We start from the raw sequence: 24,397 nt of genomic DNA, 5'->3' as shown, positions 1-24,397 counted from the left end.
TCAGCGAACTTTTGCACATGGCAGGACTCCGAGTTGTATTGGAATGTCCGATGTATATAGGGCTGAACAGGACCGGAGAAGTACAGTCCCTTGTGGCGCTCCTGTGTTGCTGACCACAATGTCAGACCGTGCAGTTCCCAAGACGCACATACTGCATTTAGCCCTTCATGTGCCATGAAATAAATTACATTCATCCCCTTTTTACATCCCCAGCCTAAGCCACTGATGAATCACAGTATGAACAATGGCTGCTGCGTCACCCCATAACACCGTTTCAACATACCTACTGTATACAGTATGAAAGAGCTGGATGAAAACTAAACCAAATTAATTTTATTAATGTTTCTGTTACATGACTACACACAGCACACTCTTTTCTGCTTGGCTGTGCAATTGAGCCCAAAATGAGCAGCATACCAGTATATTTCCCTCTTGCCTTACGCCCAGTGCTGCTGGGATAATAATAATGCAAGTCTTTTTACTTCCAATAAAAAAGTATTGCATTAGGTTATTCATTACTTGGGCGGCACGGTGGCGCAGTGGTAGTGCTGCTGCCTTGCAGTTAGGAGATCCGGGTTCGCTTCCTGGGTCCTCCCTGCGTGGAGTTTGTATGTTCTACCCTTGTCTGCGTGGGTTTCCTCTGGGCGCTCTGGTTTCCTCCCACAGTCCAAAGACATGCAGATTAGGTGGATTGGTGATTCTAAATTGGCCCTAATGTGCGCTTGGTGTTTGTGTGTGTCCTGCGGTGGGTTGGCACCCTGCCTGGGATTGGCTCCTGCCCTGTGTTGGCTGGGATTGGCTCCAGCAGACCCCTGTGTTTGGATTCAGCGGGTTGGAAAATGGATGGATGGATATTCATTACTTTAAAAAGTAGTTAGGCTACTTAACACCCATTACTTTTAACATGTTACCTCAATACTGCTTCTGAGATTGTACTGCTGAGAGCATTGTTTGTTCAGCTCATCAACATAAATTTAGAGATTTATGAACTATTGAGACAGATTATCTCATTCAGGAGAAGGAATAATGAGATTACCCAAGCATTTGTCTCAGGAAATTTATCTTGTGAATGCTTCTAACCATGGCTGCTGAAAGCATGTACGAGCAGAGTACAGCAGACATGTTCACACTACAAAAATCTTTAACTGTAACCCAATTATGGGTGTACATGGCCAAATAATGAGGTTAAATCATGGAAAATGTATGTGTTAACCAGGTTTCTCAGAGACCCAATAACTCAGTCTTCTCTAACTGGAATAAGGAATTCTGTGAATAACCAGATTGATAAAACGCATGCAAATGCACTGACTGATCAAGCTTCCTGAGTTTGAATCTATTTTTCTCCTGACCCTCTGTCTTTCCTCCCAGATTGCTAAAGACATGCAGGTTATATTAACTAGGAAACTCTAACCACACTGTGTGGGAGTTTAGGAAGTATTCTATGAAAGGACCCTTGAAATGGATGGGATCCCTAATCCAGCGATGGTTTCTGTCTTCTGCATGACGCTGCCAAGAATGTAGGCCCTCTCCCCCCACCCTGAACTACATTAAGCAGGGTTGAGAATGCATACGGCACATTATGTAATTACCTATTATGACACCCCATTCATGTAATAATTGTAAGGCCCTGACAGATGTTCTTTTTCAACTCCAGTTAGTTATTCACTGTGCCACGTGGCTGGACTATTAAAAGCAGGGCATTCATATGTTCAACAGCAACTAGTATTCCACTATGCCACACACCCATCTAATTAAAAAGGCAGGCTGTCATTTTATTTACTTCCTGCTTTTTTCACTATGCCATCCAGTCAAGCAGTTGCTACACTGTCAAACAGACAGTCATTTTTCCACTTCCTTCATATCTTTTAGGTTGTGTAGTTCAGACATCATCACACAGAAAGTCAATCATGGTCGCCTTGTCATCAATTTTGCCACAACGCCAAGTAATCAACAAAAAGACTGACAGACCTCCATGTTTTTAATTCAACCATTGCCCACAATGGCAAACACACCTGTATAACAGAAAAGTGAGTGATGTACTTATCACACAGAGTGGCATGGTGGCAAAGTGAGTAATTCTGCTGGCTCACTGGGTTCAGATCCTATACCCATTGTCAGTCAGAAGTATACATGTCTGCCTTTCTTTTGGATACTAAGGCAACCCCACATACAACTCCAGAGACTTGTAGGTTTGATTAATTAGGGCCTCAAACTTGACAATGTCTGAATGAGAGTAAGTATATGAGTGAGTCATGTGGTGGGCTTATTAAGGCCTTCTACAATCCTGAATTTTATTAAGCAGATGTAATAATATTATGGCATGTTATGTAATCAATACAAAAAAAGTCATTCAAGACCCACCTTCCTATCCATTTGAATACACAGGCAACGGGTAACAGAAAGACTGTATTTCTTTCAGCCAAGTTCTATTTCTGATCCATCATGCCAAAAAGCCTGGCTTTCCATGGTGATTTATTCAACTCTTCCTCATGATCCATTTGTCTGCCTAGCCTAGCAGTTGACAGAGTGACCAAATTTCCTTCATTGATGTCCAGTTTCTTATCCACTGTGACACACAGCCAAGCAGCTGATACCCCAACAGATAGAAATTCACGACAGTGCAATGCATTTGTTTGGATGAAGAGACTAACTGCTAATAGAAAGACACTTATTTATTCAGCTCCAGCTCTGCTACACAACCATAAAGTGACAAAGACACAGACAAACATTTGTTTATCCTAGTAGAACACTTTATCCATTCTAACATCTGCTGGTTTACATCCATCCAATCCATTTAGCTGCCCAGACTGGATGTCACCAGGCAGACATTCGGCTATTTACTTAATCTCTTTATTTACATGGCTATACAGCTTGGAGATTGCTAAACAGACAGACAGACAGACAGACTTATACTTATTCAACTCAAATCTTTACTTTGGTGGAAGAACCTGGCAGTGGACAGATGGACATAATTTAATATTATCAAGTCCTCTATGTGAAACAGAGCCTGGCAGATGAAACAAAGACAGACTGACAGGCAGACAAAAAGCTGTAAAGACAGAACTGGGAACTGTAGTTGCATAAGGAGGAGAAAAGCACCCATAATCTGTGGAAATGAAAAATGTGGTAGTTGTTGAGCATGGCCCCTCTCCTGCCAAGTTTAGGAATTAGGATCCTTTCAGCAGATCTGTCCAAGCTGACGGAGAAAGCTAGCATTGTGAAGGCAGCAACTGCAAGCTGTGCAGACTTTAATCAGATTGTGATGACAATATTTGAGTGGCTCATAATCAAAGGCATTCTTTATTTCGCTTTACTCCATGCGAGCTTTCTTTTCAGTTGAGGCATCTTTCTGTCGCTTTATCTCAGGAAGGACTAACACTAACACATGCATCAAAGTACAGTGGGCACACAGACTTTCAAATATACTCAAATTTTAAACACTAACAAAGAAATCTTGAAACTGGTCACTGCTGGATTGTTGAAGCAGCTCTTTTTTTCCTCCTTATTTGCCTGGTTACAGTCATCCAGATTTAGATACATCCTAATGAACACTGAGAACCATTCCTACGCAATAAAAAAACTGATTGCTGAAGGTATTCTACCCAAAGTGGTCCCTGCTTCAACTCTGGAGCCATCTTGCTTCTTTCAACCTTAACAGCTTTTTTTCCTGGCATGGTGGCTTGTCTTTCCAGAATCAAACTGACTGGTCAGTGGCATGAGTCTTTTCATACCGCATTATGAGATCATTTTTGAGATACAGTATTTCAATTCCCATGTGGCCAGTAGAAAACCCTACCCCCTGATGGTAGCTTCAGCAACCACTCTCCTGATTCTAATCATACAGCTACATGTACTGAGACTAATGGGACTATGTCCTTCACTGTCCCTGAAGACAGTTATGAGACACAACATTCATCCCTGGCCTGAAAAAAAGCACAATACCAAATTCCACATCTGGTCTTGGTATTGTTCCTCTTGTCCCTCCTTGGGTCAGTTATAGGGAATATAAGCCTTTTTTAGTCTTTAAACATTTTTTTCTTGCAACCAGTATTTAGGTCATGCCTTCTCAACAGTACTTAAAGTCTGGCTTAGTACTTTACTCCCTTGATGTAAGAGCTTAGCCATCTTAATTTTCTCACAAACACAAGGGTGCTAGGAGCATATAAAGGGGTGGCTATGGGGGATAATGCACTATAATCCATACAGATTATGAAAGGGTCTGGGGCAGCTCAGTGGTTAGTACCACTGTCTAACAGCTCCAGAAAACCAGCTTTAAATGTTGCCCAACTCTTACCATCTGCAGTTTGAAAGTTTATGTCTCGAGGTACTCAGTTTTTACTTCCAAATCCAACAGATGTTAAAAAATGATTGACTCCTGAATCTAAAGTGTCCCTATTTGAAAGAATATGCTCAGAAGTGACCTGGTGGCACTTACCATGATGTTACAGTATGTGATCCTGAATTTCATAAGCAGGTACAGAAAACAGAGGAATTTTAGAGGACCATGCCAATTTTAAAAGTTAAGGCTGATGTAACTGATGAGACTGATCACCCTTTAAAATCTCCATTTTAAACAAATAAGAACATTTTGGCAGATCAGTTGGATGCTGTTTACCATGAAAGACATAATTTAGAAGAGAATTAACTGCTTGAACAGTCTGGATAGAATGTTGTTTCACAAGGTCTGTTAAAGCTCAGTTTTTAAAATCAAATGATCAATCAGGGTGGCTTGTATTGATGATGATGAAGCAGTTAGGAATCCGTTTACCTACAGTTTTGTGTAACTGAAATTAAAATTAATTTTGCAGGCAAATTCGCAGTTACAAAATGTGAAACTCACTAAAATAATTTTTTTGGAAATTTTAATGGCTTTTGGGGTAAAAAATAAAGCCCCGTAATGCATGTAATCTGTCACACACCAATAAAATTGATTCGTATTTATGTATTTTCATGTATGTCACCACAGAAGAGCATTTTTAGATGTACATGTTGAGGATATTTACACTGCAAGCACCATAGCACTTCAAGTTTCTCTTCTATCTCTGCTGCATCTTTAGGATTGCAAAAGCCAAGACTGTCATCATAATTTGCAAAGTGAGGATCATACTACCAAAACACATCTGGCGGCTCAACAAAATGTCCACACATGACAATGAATGAGTCTGGTAATTTGTTTTTCAATAGGTATCTTTAAATGCTAAATGACAGGCAGACACATGAAGAATTAAAGTATGCAAATGCTTCCAGACAGGACTAAACACATTTCTTCTTGCATCAATGGCACTAATTTTGCTGAAAGTGAAACATAATTTGCTTCACAGAATAATTAAGTTAATTTAGTTAATTAAGACAGTTAAGAAATAATCTTACAGCTAGCATGACTATTAGATATGTTTGCAAATAGGAGATGGCATACAGTTTTCTGACTGTGCTTATGAGATTAACTTGCGTAACGTGCTTCAAGTACGACTGTATGACCAGACTTAGAGAAATGAAACAAGATTGATAAGCCTTAAACAGAACTTTTCTTTTCTTTGCTACATCAATTTTTTTCTCTATCTTTGTGTGAACTGTTTTGCTTTTTAAATTTTACTAAAACGTTTAAAATTAAGATATTTTGTCTATGGAATTATTTAATTACTGGTGCTTGAATCATCCTATGAAGTAAACTAAAAGCTGCAGAACTTTGGTAATTTTGGATAAACACAGCTATGGGGACTACAAAACATTAAAAATGTTTATGAAACAACTTTGAGCTATAAAGTCTGTGGATTGTTAGCAAAGTGATAAAACTATAATAATATGAGAATGTTGTAATAATTAATTTCAAAAGCATTATCCTTAACATGCTGGTGTCATTAATTTTCATAACTGGTTACTGAATGTTTTTCTTATGCAAAAGTGACCCAAGCTCATTCCATATCAACCCCATAGATTTTTCTGTCAAACCAGAAGCTTTAAAGAAAAACTTGTTCCTACTGTAGCTACTTCTCAGCTGAGGTCTCTGAAGGTTCAGTGTCTTAAGACCCTTGACATAGCATGTGCTTCCATGCAGGTGTGGGTTTAAAACAAAGCACCCTTTTGAGCTCCCTTATTTTGTAACAAAAATGGTGTGCATTGTCATTCAGTGGCCTGTCATAGTCATGGTTTTGAATTTGAATTTTGAAAATGTAATTTTCAAAATTCCATTGCCAATCACTCATAGACTGAAATAACTGAAAAATAAAAAAAAAGACTTTTCCCCAACTTAAAGTCTTAAATGCACCCCTAGGTTTTACGGATAGTAAAAGATGGTAAAGAGATTTTCCCAAAAGTTAGTTAGAATTTTTACAAAAACCTAGACAATATAAAGATTATCTCTCTATATATAAAAGAAAATCCTGGAATGGAAAGCAAATGCAAGGCTACGATACGTGATAATCTCGAAAGACATTTTAAAAACCCGCGAGACCAAGGAGACTTGCCACGGTGCATCTCGCGGGGACTGTAAACATGAGACTTGGTGACAAGAGATTGTCCCAGGGCCGAAGCAAAAAGGACAGCGGCTGTACAGGCTTCAAAAAGATCGAAGGGCAGTGTGACAGCAGCTACCCCAACCGAACGCGAGCAGCGTTATACATCCTGCAATAAAGAATTCAACCATGCCCAGGGCCAGAAATAAAAGACAGGTATTGCTTTTACAACGTCACGAGACCAGGCAGTGAGCCATCATTTAAAACAAGTCAACAGAACTCTAATCTAGCAGTTGTTGGATTGCTTTTGGCAGGCAAGCACCATGTGCTCCGAGCTCTTAAAACAACGACATGCGACAGGCAGAAGAGGCAGCTAGCAAGCAGCAAAAAGACAGCAAATGATCCAAAGGCATATCCTTAGCATACCTTCAGCCGCAACACCCTTCACAACATGAGCAGTATTATACGTCTGGGAAGAAAGAGATGTAACTATGCGCGGGGCAGGAAATAAAGAAACAAGTATTGTTTTTACAAAAGTTTTTAAAGTAAAAGTGAAAATAATGCATATGTAACAATTCACAAGAAAATAACAATCTCTTTAAATTGTAGATTGCCTGCCTAAGGTAAAGTCATCCCTGATGAATGGGGACGTGGGAATGAAGGGTCCTTTCATCGGATTAGCGCTATTTCAGATGTGGAATGGCAAAATGGGGGCGGCAGCTTGATGAATGAGGTCTCCAGGACTTAAAACAAATCCAAATCATATTATATGATATCATCTAATGTGAAATTCTACTCCGTACTTCTAGAATTTTTATTTTTATACTGTATTGAGGATTTACTCTGTTCTTTGTATTGTACTGTATTGTATTGACTCCCTTCTTTTTAACACCCACTGCACGCCCAACCTACCTGGAAAGGGGTCTCTTTGAACTGCCTTTCCCTAGGTTTCTTCCATTTTTTTCCCTACAAGGGTTTTTTTTTGGGAGTTTTTTCTGGTCTTCTTAGAGGGTCAAGGCTGGGGGGCTGTCAAGAGGCAGGGCCTGTTAAAGCCCATTGCGGCACTTCTTGTGTGATTTTGGGCTATACAAAAAATAAATTGTATTGTATATCCGGTAAACCAAACACAGGGGTTGGCGAGCGAAGCAAGCAGGGGGCGGAGCCCTCTAGTTTAAAATAAAATTGAATAATTGGAAACTCATCACATTCATCACTATTATGCAGCACCTTTCAAACGTACTCTGACCTGAGTACATCAGCATTGTTAATGAATTTACACTTTAAAATGGAATGGAGTAAAAATCTGTGAGCAATGGTGGGAAAATAAATGATCTGCTCCATATTTGTGACCATAGATGCATCCCCTGTGGCTCTAACAGCAGTAACATTATGTTAGGAGCTAGATGTTGGGCAGCAATAAAATAATAAATGTAATAAAATAAACTAGGCAAGAGCTCATTACTGCACTTTATGATTCACACAGGTGTTCACTGCACTTTTCAAAGATGGGGTTCTGCCTCTAGCTAATGAGATTAACGCCGTACTATATCAGTGTATCAGTGACTTTAACAAAGCACTAACAGGCATGGGTATTTGTTGGACTAAACATCCATCCATCCATTTTCCAACCCGCTGAATCCGAACACAGGGTCACGGGGGTCCGCTAAACATCTGTCTCATTAAACAAAGAGTCCACTAAAGTACACAGTTTATGTACAGGTATAATTTAGTTGCAAGTCTTCCAAGTGGTGGAATGAAAATCTACTGTTACTATGGCCCTTCAAGAGCTAGTTTCTCAGCCTTCATTTAGCTGTTTTGCATATTTCCACAATATTATAGCTTCACTGAAAGCCTGGGTCTGCACACAATGCAGATTACCCACTGAGTGACTTTTATATCTTCTAGTAGTTTACCTCATTTGACTTTCCTCTGCCCAGTACCACCTCATATACAATAAAATGTAAAAACTATGCAGCAAAAATATTAGAGGTCCCCGGAAGCTGTGATTTAATTTGCATGAAAACCTAAATGAGAAATGAGTAAAGCTAAGTATTCATTTATTAGATTTGAACATTGGTGACATCAAAACACTAGAGGGGAATACATCTAGATCCTTGTGCACAAGTTATTATTTGGACAGAACTATAGATTGGTGAACTTGACATAGACTTTGTTACCACTGTGCACCAAGAATAGCACAGAAATTAGGAGTGACTTTAATGGGATGAGTGATCAGCTTGACATAAATAAGCCCATGTTGATCATATAGATACAACTGTGTGACAGCACTGGTGGAATTCTATCATATCCAACGCAAATCTTGGAAGCACAGAGGAATAACATCATGAAAGACCAAGGCATTTTGCATTTTAAAATCAAAACCTCTTGCCATGTGTTAGATCTGCTACAGAGATCTGATGTACGTCATGAACCACCAGACAATCTATCAGATGATGTCCATTATGACAACTAACACTGACTAGTTCCATTTATGGACTAGTGTCAGACTTCTGCAGCATGGAGTAACATGAAATTGCATGAGACTGCCTTGAGCGATGAGTCTCATTTGTCCCTTGGAGTAATGAACAGTAGATTCCAAAAATTGTCTAAATATGGTCAGATTTCTTGAAAGTTACACCACTAGAACAACAGGCATCATGTCTTGTAGCACCATTGTCTACTCTGCCTAAATATTTCTGCTGCTTGCCATAAGAGAAACAAAACACAGAACTCTTGCTTCCTATTATATAGCCTTCAACTCAGACCTGCTTTGTGCCCTTTACTGACAGCACCATACCCAACACCACACTGAAGGAAAGATATGTGGTCAGCAGTGTCCCAAGGAGTGTCTCTAACTGAACAGTCACGGGATATTTTATGGTACTAGCTTCTGTCTGCTCTTTATCCTATGTAGACCTCTGATTCCCCAGAGCAGATTTGCACGACATTTCATTGGATGTGTCTCGAGACAACAATGGCAGCTATAAGCCTTGACACATTAGTGCTTTTATCTTCAACCATAATGGATTTACTGAACTATCCTCCTACATATGTAGCCCCATCATAAAATAATAAAACATCCATTCATTTTTACTCATACATACATACATGGATCTTTGAATGGGCCTATTGGGCCCAGTACAAGTGGTTTAAGGTTCAGTGGAGCACTCATTAAAATTAAACCAACTAGATGTTTTAAGTTGCTCTCTCTCTCTCTAGAGCTGAGGCTCTCTAGGCTGTAGAGAGTAAACTGACTAATAAAGTGAACTTTAATGATACTGTTAATAAATTTGCAAGGAAAAAAAGCAAGACAGAAGACTTTCAAAATATTTATGTTTGTGTAAATGAGGAACACCTTCTCACATTATTGAGACAAATTAGGTGAGAAACCAGTGCAGTTGTAACTACTATTGTACAGTGAATGGTTATTTTTGCATGTGTGGCTGCAACTTCTAAACAACTGTACTGATTTACCAAACTGGCATCTTTCTCACTGTAATAGTGCTCAATTATTCTGTCTTCCCAGTTATGACCAGAAAGGTAAAATGGTCATTATCCTAAAGGAGAAGTGTACTAGTTTTATGATGAGGACATTAAAATAGTGTGCAGTGATGGTGATTATTTTTGTCTGTATCCTTTACATCATGATGAGTGGAGGTCTTTGAAGAACAGAGGAGTCTGCTTTCAGCTTGGATGATTATGCCTCTTATGAATCCAAACTGAAAGCAATTAGGATTAATTAGAAGTTAAAGGTGCATATCCTGCCCTTTAAACAGCATAGGATGAGAAGCCAAAGAGAAAGAATATCCCAAGAGTAAAAGAATGTATGCATTTAGGGCTGCCTTGGAGTCTTGAATTTACAACATGTTGTTAGTATAAACACCACAGATGACTTTTTTAATTTTCAAGCCAAGCAGGTCCAACTAGCCTGTTCATTAATAAATTATGAAACAATAAACTTACTTGACATTTAAATGGTATACACAATTTCCATTGATGACAATCCACTATAGTATATAAAGAGTATACATTTTCAATAATGATTTGGCTTAGTAGGATATGTATCAAAAAGATATAGTGTTCAGACATATGACATACTGCATTTACATTAATGTGCAAAAAGTACTTTACTGGTTCACAAAAATATTTTTCTGAGTTTATTATGTCTTTTGGATTGGTGCATTAATATAAAAAACGTATTTTAGAGCTTCAAACATTTCTATTGCAAAAAGTGAAGCAATACAATAAGATATTTGCATATCTTAAAGAATTAAACTAACATAGTAACAAAGCACTTTCCAGTTCAAAGATTTTAGATCTTTTATATGTATACAGCCCCCTGCTTGATTAAGCAAAAAATAACCAACAGGTGGTAATGATTAAGGACATAATGTGTAGGTCGGACCAAAGAGATTGACTGAAAGAAAAACAGTTGTGTATTGAAAAGGGGAGGTTGTGTCACAATTTAACTTACAAATCATAACGTATGTCATGGCAATAGTGAGCATAGCGACAAGGCACAAGATGTTCATCCTGGATCATCCTTGTCTCTCCCAAGCTGAAATTTCGAGGCAGACAGGTCTTTCCAAATGTGCCGTCCAAGCTTTTCTGCAGAAGCACAAATAAATGGACAAGGATTAAGACTGGAAATGCAGTGGTCAGTAATGGAAACTGAATGCAGCAATTGAGAAATACACCAAACTTGCTTTTGTTCAAAAGTGGATGATGTTCAGCACCGCTATCGTCTTAGAAGTGGAAGACATCACTGGTACTCTGATACACTCAAGGCAAGTCTTATCAGAAGTGATCTTCATGCAACAGCTATGACCAAAATGCCATTAACCTGTTGTGGAAATTGTTGCAGGTGGCCTTGGCGGCTATGGGGACCATGGGTACAGAGCTTGGAAGCTCAACCCTGTAGGGGCCTGTGGTCACCACCAGGGAGCGCCTCAATGCCTTGGGAGCCCTGGACCTCAGCACTTCCGCCACATCCGGAAGTGCTGGGGGGAAGAGGATTGGGGACACCCGGAATGCTTCCGGGTACGCAGCCGGCACTTCCGCCACACTGGGGAGTGCCGGTGGAAGATTGCCGGAAGGTACCTGGAGCACATCCGGGTGATTATAAAAGGGGCCGCTTCCCTTCATTCAGAGACTTGAGTTGGGTGGAAGAAGGACGAGGTCTGGAAGGAGGCAGCCTGAAGAAGTAAGGCATTGCGTTGTTGGCCAGGACTTTGGGGACTTGAGGACTGTGGAGCACTTAACTGTAAATATGGAGCCTGTAAATAAACGTGTGTGGGCTGATTTAAATGTGTCTGCCTGTCTGTGTTCGGGTCATGTTCCACAAAATAAAGCCAAATGAATCAACTAAACACAAACACGCAAGGACTGGGGTGCAGAAGTATAGCAGCAGGTGCTCTTAGTGATGAGTCAAAATTTGTAATTTTTGGCTTTTACAGAAGGCAGATCTTCCTCCAAAAAGCTCGATGACAGCACATGGATGAACGTCTGCAGGCAACAGTGAAACACAGAGGAGGTTCTGTGAAGGTCTAGGGCTGCATTTTTGTAAATGGAGTGTGATTAAAATTGATTGCCTCCTCATTGCTAAGAAGTGGTAAGATTCTTATCCTTCATGCATTACCATCCGGGAGTCATTTGATTGTTCCCAACTTCATTCACACGGCCAAATTCCTAGAAACTATCTGAAGTGAAAACAAGAGCAGGGACTTCTGCAGCAGATGATATGGACACCACAGAGCATCAAGCTAGTCTGGAATTACTTGAAGGTACAGAAGTAAGTAAGCCAGCCAAAATCTGCAGTGGAATTGTGACAATTTTTTTCAGGAGGCTTAAAACAACTGACCCCAGGATTACCTTCAGACACTGTATGACATTGGGATTGGGCCTAGTGAAATCCTGCTGTTTTTTCTTGTGTTTTCAACACTTTTGAGGCAGTTTATTGATTAAAAAAAAACAACAACAACTATACATAGCATTTATAAAGCATTCCAGCTTTAAGGTATTTTTTCCACAAGTGCCTGCGACATTTCAGTACTGTTTATATACAGTATAGTGTATATTGATCTAATAAGGGTAGCACATCGTCCCAAGAATTGAAAAATGGGACAATGAGGTTTATGGACTACACATTTAGGGTGCAAATTGGGACAAACTCTCAAGTGCAAGGAAGCAGAGAGGCCAGGAGGCTGAGAGTAAGACAGGATGTGTAAAAGGGGGCTTTTGTGTGAAGCACTGTAGTAGACCAGTGTACAAGGCACTCCACCAGGCACACAGAGACACAAAGCCATGTTAGCAGGCCCAGAGAAGCTGCAATGTTTTCTTTCTGGTATGCATGCCTGGTAATGTCTGTTTTGTTGTGTTTCTTGAGTATTATAAAGGTGTTATTTTTATTACCTTTTTGCCTCTATGGTGAATCCTTGGATATGGAGGGCTGCCAAAAGAAATCCTTCCCTTCACACGAGGTGTATAATATTTTACACTCTAATGCTATTTATTGAATACTGTAATTGCCCTCTTATTAAAGTCCAGCAGATAAGAGAAATTGCATTTCAACTGTCAAAGTTTTAGCTCCCTAGCAGCTCTCACACCTCCACAACGTAGGTTCTTTATTGTTATTTAAAGTAGCATTCATTCTTCTACATGTTATACAAGTTAAGGTAACTGTTGGTAATTACCGGGTTCAGTATGTGTTTTTTACACACTCATATGAGATCATTTAGACATTTTCAGTGCACGCAATACAGCAAGCAGTGGAGGATCACTGAAGCTGACATGAATCCTATACTGTCATCATGAAGAAATCCCAGGCAAACATGAACACTTCCTGGCATTACAGGAATAATCCCACTCCTCCCTCATCATAAAACAAGCAGGGCTGAATTGTAAATAAGTAAGAGATTGAAAAGATTACAAAGGGCCACTTATGTTTACCTAAATCTAGGGGCAGCAGTCAATTGGCTTCCATCCAAAACATTGCCATGTCTGTCAAATTCTACATTACAGTACAGATTGTGCCTTTCCTTCTCTGTGAGTAAAATGCCTAAGTACAAAAGCTGTCAAAAGTTATAACTGGTATCCTGGCCCTACCGGCTGTTTGTTGCTGCCAGAAAAGGCTTAAGATCCACACAAGAGCAAGCACTGAAAATGGATCGAGAGCCATAAGCATTCCTTAGAGTCAGATGAAGTCTATGAATCAGTTGAAAATGCATTTATGGGTTGACAGCATTTCAGAGAGTTTAAACCCCTACATTCTACTTGCTGTTCTCGTCTTCTGCAATTTCTGCATATGTCTTTAACATATGATATTTGTTAGAAAGGTTATAAAATAAAACATCTCACTTGCACAATATGCAGATAAGACATGTGACCTGTTATTCCAGCCCTGCTAACTTAACATAGTATGTAAAGGAGGTTTCTTGCCCCAGGGAAACCCATAAGCACACCTATCACTGAACAATAGGAGAGATGAAAAGAAAGCATCTGATAAGATTTACTGTGATTTCAGCCTAGGAATGTACACAGGTTCCTTTCCTGCAACCTAATTACGCAAGTATGGATTACCCCTCCGACCATTAAGGGAAAACTAAAGGCTGACCGGCAGACTAAAGGGCAATGTTAGGCTTTGTGTTTTCTTTTCTGGTAGTGCAAAGAACTCACATATTATGTGTAAATAATTAAGTGATGAATGCCACCCCAATCAGCAGTATTTATAAAGATTTCCTATGAGGCTCATGTGTGTGTTTCAAAAGATTCTACAGAATAATACTGCATCCATTTAGATATTTTGGCTATCCTTTTGTTGTTAATGCATTTAGAATCACTTACAACTCAGCCAACATTTACACAAGCTCTACAATAGCAGGGAATCAATGGCTTTATGAGTTCTGGACACTATCCCATGAAGTAGCTCCAGAGCTCTGAACAGATATTTCCTAGACAATTGAAGAGCCTAAGATGGGACAAATGTGAAATGGAAAAACAGCCATGTTTAGGAGAGGGCAACACTGCCAAGAACCTGAAAGGGAAACAAAATAAACGATGAGGCTGACCACACATTTTTGTATTTAGTACAGACCTAGGAAAATATATTTTTGGATACCCAGAATGACGCTCGAATGATCATTACACTGTGCTGGTCCTTTAAGGCATAATGGAGACTCTGAATAACATGGGGTTCAGGCAGCCAGGGAGGGATTACTGCCCTTTAAAACAAAAATATAGATCAAGGGAGTCAAAAGACAATGAATTGTGGTTTCTGGGGTGGGACAATTATTATCCTAGAATATACATAGCAAAGGTCAGCTTAGGGTTTGGGAGGTGACTATGCTAAACTGAATATGATCTGAGGAAGTGAGCAGTAGTGATCTTCATTCTTGACTGTGGTGGGCTGCCCCAAACCATACAGACCCGTAAAGTCCTATTCATATTGAACCATGTCATGTGGGTGGCTTGTCCTCAGCCTGAGTAAATGCTTTCAATTTATGTGGAGTGAACCCAACCTGCAATGCTGATGTCACCATAGAGAAACACCAGGATACTAATCGATTCCCACTTGGATAGATAGATAGATAGATAGATAGATAGATAGATAGATAGATAGATAGATAGATAGATAGATAGATAGATAGATAGATAGATAGATTCTGCACTTTAGAATAGGTAAGCCACCTAATGTTAAGCATGTTTGTGTCCACACAGTACTTGGATTGGAGACCATCTGCTTGAGTTGCTGCTCAAAGAACTGTTGCTGAGGGTAGCAGGGGGCACTTATCATGAGGCGTGTGTGTGGATCTCAATGCACCAGTGCAGTGACAGGTGCACCATGCTGTAAAAATGGCTCTGTCCTTTGAATGAGACATAAAACCAAGTTCCTGACACTGAGGTCATAAAAGATCCCTGGACATCTTTTGAAAAGGGTAAGGTGTTTCCCAATTTCCTTGCTAAATTGGCCACCATGGTCTAGTCACTCTGTCCCCCTAATCACCCCCTGTCTCTGATTGGCTAACTATGTCTCTCAGCACTTCACTGCCTAATAGCTAACATACAGTGAGCATACTGGTGCATAAATGGCTGCCGTCATATCATCCAAGAGGATGCATTGGTGGAGTCTGAGGTGGTTTTCCACCATCTATGTAAAGCACTTTGAGTAAGTTAGAAAAGCGCTATATAAATTAAAGCTATAAATTATTATTATTATTAGTTCCTCTCAGTTGCCCCTCATTTCACTAAATCTTTAACAGTGCCGCTGACAAAAAAAATGTTGAAAAACTGACACACTTCACCAGCTGGAGCCAAAAATGTCATAATTCTAGATGGACAGAGTGTAGAGAGATTAACTCCTGCTACTTACTGATTGGATTACTGGTTTAAAGCATAATCCAATCAACACAAAATCATAAAAATTTGAAGCTGGTTTACTCAAAGAGGGTTTGAGAATGTTATGTATATTTTTTATTTATATGTAATTGTTTTATTTTTTGAAGTGAAACTAATACAATGAAAAAGGTATTTACCAATTTTAAGATCTTTTTAAATAATAAATATTTTTCATAATGAATATCACATATTAAACCAAAATCTGTTATTGGATAAAGCAGTTGAGACTGGAGAAATAGTAAACCATTTTGAAACTCTTTTATTTATTGATTAGAGAATTTACCTAACACTCAGTGCCCACTGTGAAAAAATAATTGCCCCATTTGATTCAGCAACTGGTTACACCTTAGCAACAAAACTACAGCCAGATATTTCCTGTGCTTGTAGGTCTATCATTGACAGGGAATTTGAAAAATCTGGACACATGCCGGGGGGCACGGTGGTGCAGTGGGTAGCGCTGCTGCCTCGCAGTTGGGAGACCTGGGGACCCGGGTTCGCTTCCCGGGTCCTCCCTGCGTGGAGTTTGCATGTTCTCCCCGTGTCTGCGTGGGTTTCCTCCGGGCGCTCCGGTTTCCTCCCACAGTCCAAAGACATACAGGTTAGGTGGATTGGCGATTCTAAATTGGCCCTAGTGTGTGCTTGGTGTGTGGGTGCGTTTGTATGTGTGTCCTGCGGTGGGTTGGCACCCTGCCCAGGATTGGTTCCTGCCTTGTGCCCTGTGTTGGCTGGGATTGGCTCCAGCAGACCCCCGTGACCCTGTGTTCGGATTCAGCAGGCTGGAAAATGGATGGATGGATGGACACATGCCTCCAATCAGAACTCCCTTATCTCATTTATGAGTTTTTATATATTAACTGTTCATTTTAAGATCTGCTGCAAGGGCTCAAAGTGCTTTAGATATAAACATATTGGGGCTATTCTGAACATCTGCATTCCCTTTTTGTCAATCATTCTAATGTAAACTTTCTTGTACCTGTATTTCAGATCATTGCCTTGCTGCTGATCTTGCTATGCTTCAACTTTAGCTCATATACTTCAACCACCATGCCAGCAATATTTTTCAAAAGAATCTAATAGAAGTATTTAAGCAAAGCATACAATAATGTTCATGTTCTTCCCTTCTTAGTGAGAAGTAGTTCCTGCTTTGTTACATCATGGGCCCTCTCCTTGAAGTCATGGGCTGTATGTACACCTTTCCATTAAGGCAGGAGGATACTGACCTCTCACCATTATTTATCAACCTCCCTCTTGAATGGGCAACCTGCCATAAGCATCCCCAGTTAGAGTCAACATGCTGCAATGAGTTTCCCAAGAGGTTTTAGACCTTTGGTCTCTTTCTTTCTTATTTCTGGATTACTGACCTGCTTGTTGAACTTCTGGGGCATTACGTATACGAGGTGTTGAGCTTAGGGCCTCTGAGTAGCTCCCTGTTCTTACACTGGCATATGCAGAAACTTCCTCTACTGCCAGTGAGACTCGCTGTCTCTCCTGTAGAACATTTTCTTATTTGTGCTCTTTTCAGCTAAAATTCCAAATTAACAATGTGTATATTTACATATACGTTTGCTAGCCTGGTCTACTCTGCATCATGGACTATTGGGTTAGAGTGTAAGTGTAGAAGTGTCAGCTAAGTTTCCTTTGATCATAGTAAAGCTGCTTTCACCAACAGGTAAGTTTCTGGACTGTCAGAAATCGGCTTATAATATAGTAGCACACATCCACATATCTAATTCTCCACTGTTTAGGAAAAAATCAGGAACAACCAAGAATGGACTATCAGTTTGTAAAAAGGCATAACCCATATTTAAAGTTATCATGAATTGTTCTGTACCTTGCACTTCTGTGACCTGTACTATCTTTACTGCTTTTATCATTGCTTATAAATAATTTGTTTTAATGACCCTCGGTATTAAAGGTGCAATATTGCATGGAGGTTGATTTATGTCACTGGGTAATGTTAATCAGTTGAATTGTTAAAAAGGTATAAAACATAATCCATGGCTACACAAACACTAGATTAAGAGGCCTCCAAAGTTTCTTATGTCAGCGGTGGTTGACAGCGATGCCCAGACAGCACACGAATGGTTAACTCAGGCACGCACAGACTGGTATTCTGGGAAGTTACACGGTGAAACAGCGCCCAGGATAGCTAGTTGTAACGTTAAGAGCAGCGCTCGGGGCCAAGTGCGCAGCGATTGCAGCGGTCACTTTAAGAAACTTTACTTGACGGAATGCAGTTGGAGATCGTTTTATTATCTGCAGTTTGAGCGTGGGGCTGCGGGATCCGCCTCTCGGGCCGAGATTCACGTTGACAGGGACATTTCGCTGCTTTTATTCTGGTTCATATCGTTTGTTCCCACGGCTGCTTGCAAGAGACGAGAGCAAGAGCTGTGAAGCTTTCTAAGCGGAGTCGTCTCGTCTCGCCCAGCTTCGCCTGCAGCGGCAGCCCCCTTTCTTAGGATCGGGGCGACCAAGGGAACCGTCAGCCCAGCAGAGCCAGCACCATGGCGGGAGCACGAACGGGAGTGCACGCGCTGCAGCTCAAGCCGGTGTCTGTCCACGAATTACTGAAGAAGGGCAGCAAGTTCATCAAATGGGACGAGGTGAGTAAGTAAGGACGCCTACCCCACTCCGCCGCCTCGCACAAGGAGCTTGGCTCTAGGACGTAGAGCTTCGGTGGACTCGGAGTAGGTCTCCTCCGTGCGGAGCTCGGAAGCGTGTTCAGCGCTCGGCTCTGGTCTCTTTTTGACAGTTTGGCAGACTTTTTTCAAACTAGCGGACACGGCACAGTGCTCAAAAGTTTCCTCCTGCGGTTGTGTGTTTTGGTTTTGCGTGTCAAGCAGAGCTTTTGTTCTGAAGTTATGCTCTCTTCTACTGCCGATTCGTTGACAGTTCTGCATCTTCGCTATTAGACCCTGGTGAAGTCACAGCCGCACACTTGTGAACTGCAAGTGGCGTTGCCGGAAAACTTTCGCGTGCCGCCCTTGTTTTCTGGCGGTTATTTCGTGAGTGTGCGCGCGTGGAATGGTCCTTAGCACCCAAAGAGCGCATCGCCACCAACTGCAAACATGAACTCCCTCTTTCCGGTTCACAGATGATGTGCAGCTCCACGAAGATATAAAGAATAATTGTGGTAAAAAATCAATGACCTGAGCAGTATGCAAAGAAAGCGAGCGGAGTGACCTTTACATCAAGTAAATAAAACATTGGCAAGCTTTTGAACACTGGCAAAAGTAATCTTGCATAGCTTTATAGCGCCTTCCTGAAGATGTTGCGGCATTCAGTAACGTATACGCGTTCCATCATTACTTGCTCGTTTTGCACTGCTGAAGATGGGCTTTTTAAAGTAAGGATTATTAGGCATGCAGAAGAAATGCGCAAACTACTACAGAATGCTCTCGAAAGCTAAAAAATACATTATTAGTAAAAGTAGGAAACAGTTGTGTTTCGGGTTGGTGCTGACGCAAAATCTGCCAGTTCCCTTTTAAATATAACCGTTTTTCATTAACATATCCGATGTTGTGTTCCAGCTCTTCTTATGTTTCATCACATGCTTTACATACTTTTCAGGTAGCTGATCGTTCTGAACGCTGTCGGCTTCAGTTTACTTAACGTGTTCCCTGGTTTTCAAGAAAATAATCGAAGAGCTGTGGTTCAGGGCGTTTAAACCTCTACAGCGATCATTATACTTTTAATTATTGTTAAGTCAGGTGAATAGTTCTTAGTGGCGTGTTGATGTCGGGCTTTGAGATTGCATAAGTAAAGGCGCTATACAAGACGTAGCTATTCTTCAGCAGGCGTCGGCACGCATGCCTTATATTTATAACCAGTTGCATTGGAGGCTGACGCCGAGACATGTGAGGTGAAGCGGCCTTATGTCTGCCTCTCCTGCTTAAGACGATTCAATAAAATGCAAAGTCATGTTAAGAAGTTAGAAATTCATATTTGTGATGGCTTACGTAGTTTACGGATTGCACATTACACGCCTGCAGAGTTGATATGCTTACGATTGTTTGAAGGGGAGAAAGGAAAGCGCGTGGCTTTAATGGCGAAAATGAAATCCAGAAGAACTGCTAGTAGAATGTACAACGTATGTTGCCTTTGCTGGGACTCTTGCTACAGGCCGAGATTGCGCAAGCCTGTCTTAATTGTATTCGAAAGAAATAAAAGAGACAGCTGAGAAACCAAAAAAGGAAGTCTGGTTGTAGTGTGGACCTGCCTCCTGCAAAGAACTGCTTGCTCTTTTGTAAAAGTTACTTGTGAGGGAGATTTGGGGCTCTTCAGAATTTTGGGGGTTCCTCAAAGATTGTTCACAAAGTTGCTTCGAGTGTGTGGTCTTTTAAAATCTTGAAACACTTTTGCAGTGCACACTTTTGTTTTGGTTATTGTAAGTATAATGTTTGAGTTTTAAACAAAGTAAAGAGTATTAAAATTTAAACTGTTTACAAAGTCTGAATTAGAGTAAGGGTGGTGTTCATAAGAAATGTGATGGTTTACTTCATAAGGTATAAATACATAATAAACAAGAATAGTTGTGTCGCATATTTGAAATATTAGGAGTGCAGCAGTTTAAATGCTTAGAGCCTAAGTACTCTTGATTGTAATAGAAATCTGTAATTTTTCACCCTCTGAAAGAGGTCCATAGGGGGCTAGACCACTAGTAAATGATCAAAACTCAAAAATAACATATTTGTAATCACTGACCATGAAATACTCTAAAACAATACCCCAAATACTTATGGTGGTGGCTCTGAGGCTGGGGTTCTGCACTGGCAATCGGAAGGTTGCCAGTTCGAATCCCGTAAAATGCCAAAAGAGACTCTGCCCTGTTGGGCCCTTGAGCAAGGCCCTTAACCTGCAATCGCTAGGCGCTTTGAGTAGTGAGAAAAGCACTATATAAATGCAAAGGATTATGTTTGAAATATGTCATTGTTAACATTCAGAAAGTGTTTGTTACATTCTTAGGACCACAGGTAAAAAAAAAAAATCAAATATCAAAAATATATTCAAGATCAGCATCCACAAAATTGCGCAAAACAACATTTCACACGCCTATATTACTGATACTCATTTTTTGAAATTTTATGAAAAAGAGAAACTTTGACCCCCACATATCCAATTAGGGGGTGAACTGTTGGGGTCGGTTGATGTGACATGCACAACTTTAAGTCTTTCTGATCATTTTTGCTAAGAGGTATCCATTGGTTAACTCTTTATCATTATGGTCTAATTTCTGCACAAAATAAGGTCCAAAAATGCTCTAATGATGAGTGTTCCAGGTCTAGAGGGCCAAAAATAGGAGGCGAAACCCCAATCAGCTTAACACATTGTATAACATTGCATAGACTTCAAGATGCGTGAAACAGTATATCATTAATGGGAATTTTATCATACCTGTGAGTCAGGAGAGCACTGGACAAAAAAAAAAAAAAAAAAAAAATTACCTATTCATAAGTAATTCTTATGAACACAAAAACAGACATGTCATTCCATCCAGGGCTGGTTCCTGTATTTCATCCGATAATGCTGCTGTATGGTATTTATCTCCCCTGCAACACTGCAGTGAATAAGAGGGATGTTTAAAAAAAGTAACTCTGCAAGTAAAAAAAAAAAATGTGATTCTACTTGCAATACATTATTTAAAAAAAAAAAAGTTAAATGTTACTGTTTTAAGTAAAATAAATTGGATATTTACTTTGGGAGTGTGGCACAACTGAAAAAAAAATGAAGGTGTTATATAATTAAATCTTTTGAGTTGGTGTTTGCCATGATTGGCACTATATAACAGTGAATAGCACAATTTAAAAATGATGTTTGTCTTTTAAAAGCGAGTGAATGGTGTTTACCATTAAATGACCTAAATAAATAGTAAAGCACACTTTAAAATAGTTTTTTTCAAGAAAAGACTTGGGGAATGGTATTTACTATGAAAATCCCTATGCAGAAGAGTATGGCACAGTTTATAGGATAAGTGTGCATAGTGATGAAAAGAAAAAATGTTAACTGCACACTGACCCAGCAACATCAATCTCTGCTGCTATGAAAACAATAATATACTGTATGAAAATGCAAACTTACCTGATATACTGCTAACTCCTGTTTCAGTACCACTTGTTTTGATTCTATTTTTTTGAAACCTTATGGGAAATATGCTGAGCGAAGCTGCAGTATAACTTACATATTGAACCTGCGGAATAAAATGAATGATATTTACAGTGATGAGAGCTATAAATTGACAACATTAGATTACAATGTATTTAATGAACTATGTAAAAGAAAAGTACTTAAAATATTACAGTTTAGGTCTTGTATCATTTGACTACAGCTCCATCCATATGTCCATTTTTTGAATCCTCCTATCCATTTTTATACTTTCTCAATCCAATTAGGAAGCATAGAGATCCATAGTCTTTCCTGGCACCACTGGACAAAAGGTTTAAACCATCCCTGGACAGTCCACCACAGGGCACATTTGAGCACACAGCCAGAATTGGTAACATGGCAACAATATGGAGTTCCTTAGTAACCAAACACATGACTTTGAGAGGTGGGAGGGAAAAAATGGTTTACCTGGAGGTAAGCGTATGGAGAATTGAGGAGAATGTGCATACTTCACAAAAACAGTGATCAACCTGATATGTACCAAGTGTCCTGAAGCTGCAAAAATAATTTTACATAAAAAATTACTGTTTAATTAAAAAAAATAAGAGGATGTTTAGCAGGATGTTTTATATGAAGTAAAATTAGAATAATGAAAAAAAATCATACTTTTTTAAAAAAAAAAATAGGCTTGTGAGGGTTTGCTGCATATAGTACATGCTGCATTCTAACCTCAAAAGTCTCTTAGCCCAACAAGATATCAGTATAACTGGTGTGTAGAAAAATCAGACGAGATAACTTCAGTCAGACAGATGCATACAGTTATTAATCACAGTGGCACATTATTTGTTCTGTAGGTGTGTGTAAAAAAAAAACAAAAAAAAAAAAACAGACAGATGAAAACCTAGGTCTTAGTTGTTTATGCTGTTCATGCACTTTATGCTCGTTAGGTAGTAGAGGGCTATACATTAGAACTTCATCTTGAAAAAACAAGGTTACAAATTCAGATCCCACTGCTTGTTAATTGTGTGACTTTTGAATGAGTTGCTTTTCTTGAGTGTTCGAGGTACTAGGGTGTTGTGCCGTGTTAGCCATTATGAATGTAGTGAAAAGTCAAGAAAAATGACACCTTTTATTGGCTAACTGAAAATATTGCAATATGCAAGCTTTCGAGGCAACTCGGGCCCCTTCTTCAAGCAAGATGTAATCAAGTGTTTGAGTTAATTTGTCAAGCCGCACTAAAGGAAGAATTATGCTGCATCTTAAATTTGTCTGAAGCATTGAGGAATTTTTACAGAGTGCACATCAGTATTTTGAGGAGCATTTCTAGTGCAGATAAGCTTATCAGTGTTTGCAGATTTCTTAGACACAGTTCACTCCATGAATTGAAACATTTGTCACCACAAGGAACACCAGTTGATACTAGGACTCTTTCAGAGCTTCATGACTAGTGCTACAGTAAGTGATGGCACAGGCAGATGAATGAAAAGTGAGCTGGACTTCACTAAGAAAAATGTACAACCTCTGTAATTTTTATCTTTTGTATTAAAACTAAGATTGAAGCTCTTTGATAAGTAAGTAAGGGAGGGAGTACAGACAATGTGGCAGGATGAAAGCTTGGCGTGAGGGTCTGCAGATGCATCTGAACAACTCATTTCTTCATTATTTTGCCTGTCTGAGGGATGACTCTCATTCATACAGAGGACACAGTGCTTACTCAACGTGTTTTGTATGAGATTGTTTCTGATTATGATATACTTTCTGAATTTTCCTGAATTAAAAAAAATGCTAACAAGGTTCAACTTGCATAACTAGATGGGTGTATTGTGTAATAATATTATCTAACAATAATAAGTTATAACATGTTTCATGTTAATGTTTTAAACAGACTGCAGCAATTGCCAGAAAAAGTGGTTTAGAAGTCAGTGGATGATAAATGCTACTCAAACACATGTTTCCATTTACAAAAATGTAGTATATATATATATATATATATATATATATAACAAATGTGTATGAATATGTTAATTTGGGTGTGTGTACATATAATATTGCTTTAAGGTGTTTAACACTGTAAACACTGAACGTTAAATACTCTATACTTTTCACGGAAAGGCAACTTCTTTAACTTGAAGCTGAGTTGAAGTCATCTTTGGGATGGTACAATAAATTGATTCCTTTTCTCTGTCTCTCTCTTTTTTTTAATCCAAAGCATATTCAGACATGCCCTGTAGAAACACCCACACAACAGCAAAGGCTAATGTGTGAATGTGAGGAATTGTGCTTGAATGTTTTTCTGAAGACATACAGGCAAATATGCTGCAGGACAAGTTTTGGTTATAAACCTTTTTCCCCTGCCTCATTGGGTCTTTTATTTTGAGAAAATAGTGATAAACTAATTATTGCACAACTTAATAGCCCTATGGTTCATGCAAATTAGGTTAGAGTGTGAT

General features: G+C 39.5%; 1 protein-coding gene across 7 annotated transcripts in view; it reads left to right on the top strand.

Moving 5' to 3' along the window:
* Positions 1 to 17,971: 17,971 nt before the first annotated feature.
* The window catches only part of plcb3 (phospholipase C, beta 3 (phosphatidylinositol-specific)), a 357,037-nt gene continuing 350,611 nt past the window's right edge, over positions 17,972 to 24,397 (top strand). For 6 of the 7 annotated variants that reach the window (XM_051920110.1, XM_051920112.1, XM_051920124.1 and 3 more), the window contains exon 1: positions 17,974 to 18,448. In XM_051920110.1, coding sequence (XP_051776070.1) covers positions 18,350 to 18,448 — 99 coding nt within the window. In that variant the 5' untranslated portion in view covers positions 17,974 to 18,349. Of the gene's footprint in view, positions 18,449 to 24,397 lie in introns of all 7 variants that reach the window. The other variant, XM_051920136.1, reaches the window with a different exon arrangement.

The sequence above is a fragment of the Erpetoichthys calabaricus genome, chromosome 1 (assembly GCF_900747795.2).
Source record: "Erpetoichthys calabaricus chromosome 1, fErpCal1.3, whole genome shotgun sequence".
NCBI lineage: Eukaryota > Metazoa > Chordata > Cladistia > Polypteriformes > Polypteridae > Erpetoichthys > Erpetoichthys calabaricus.
This window is presented reverse-complemented; position numbering and strand designations above follow the sequence as displayed.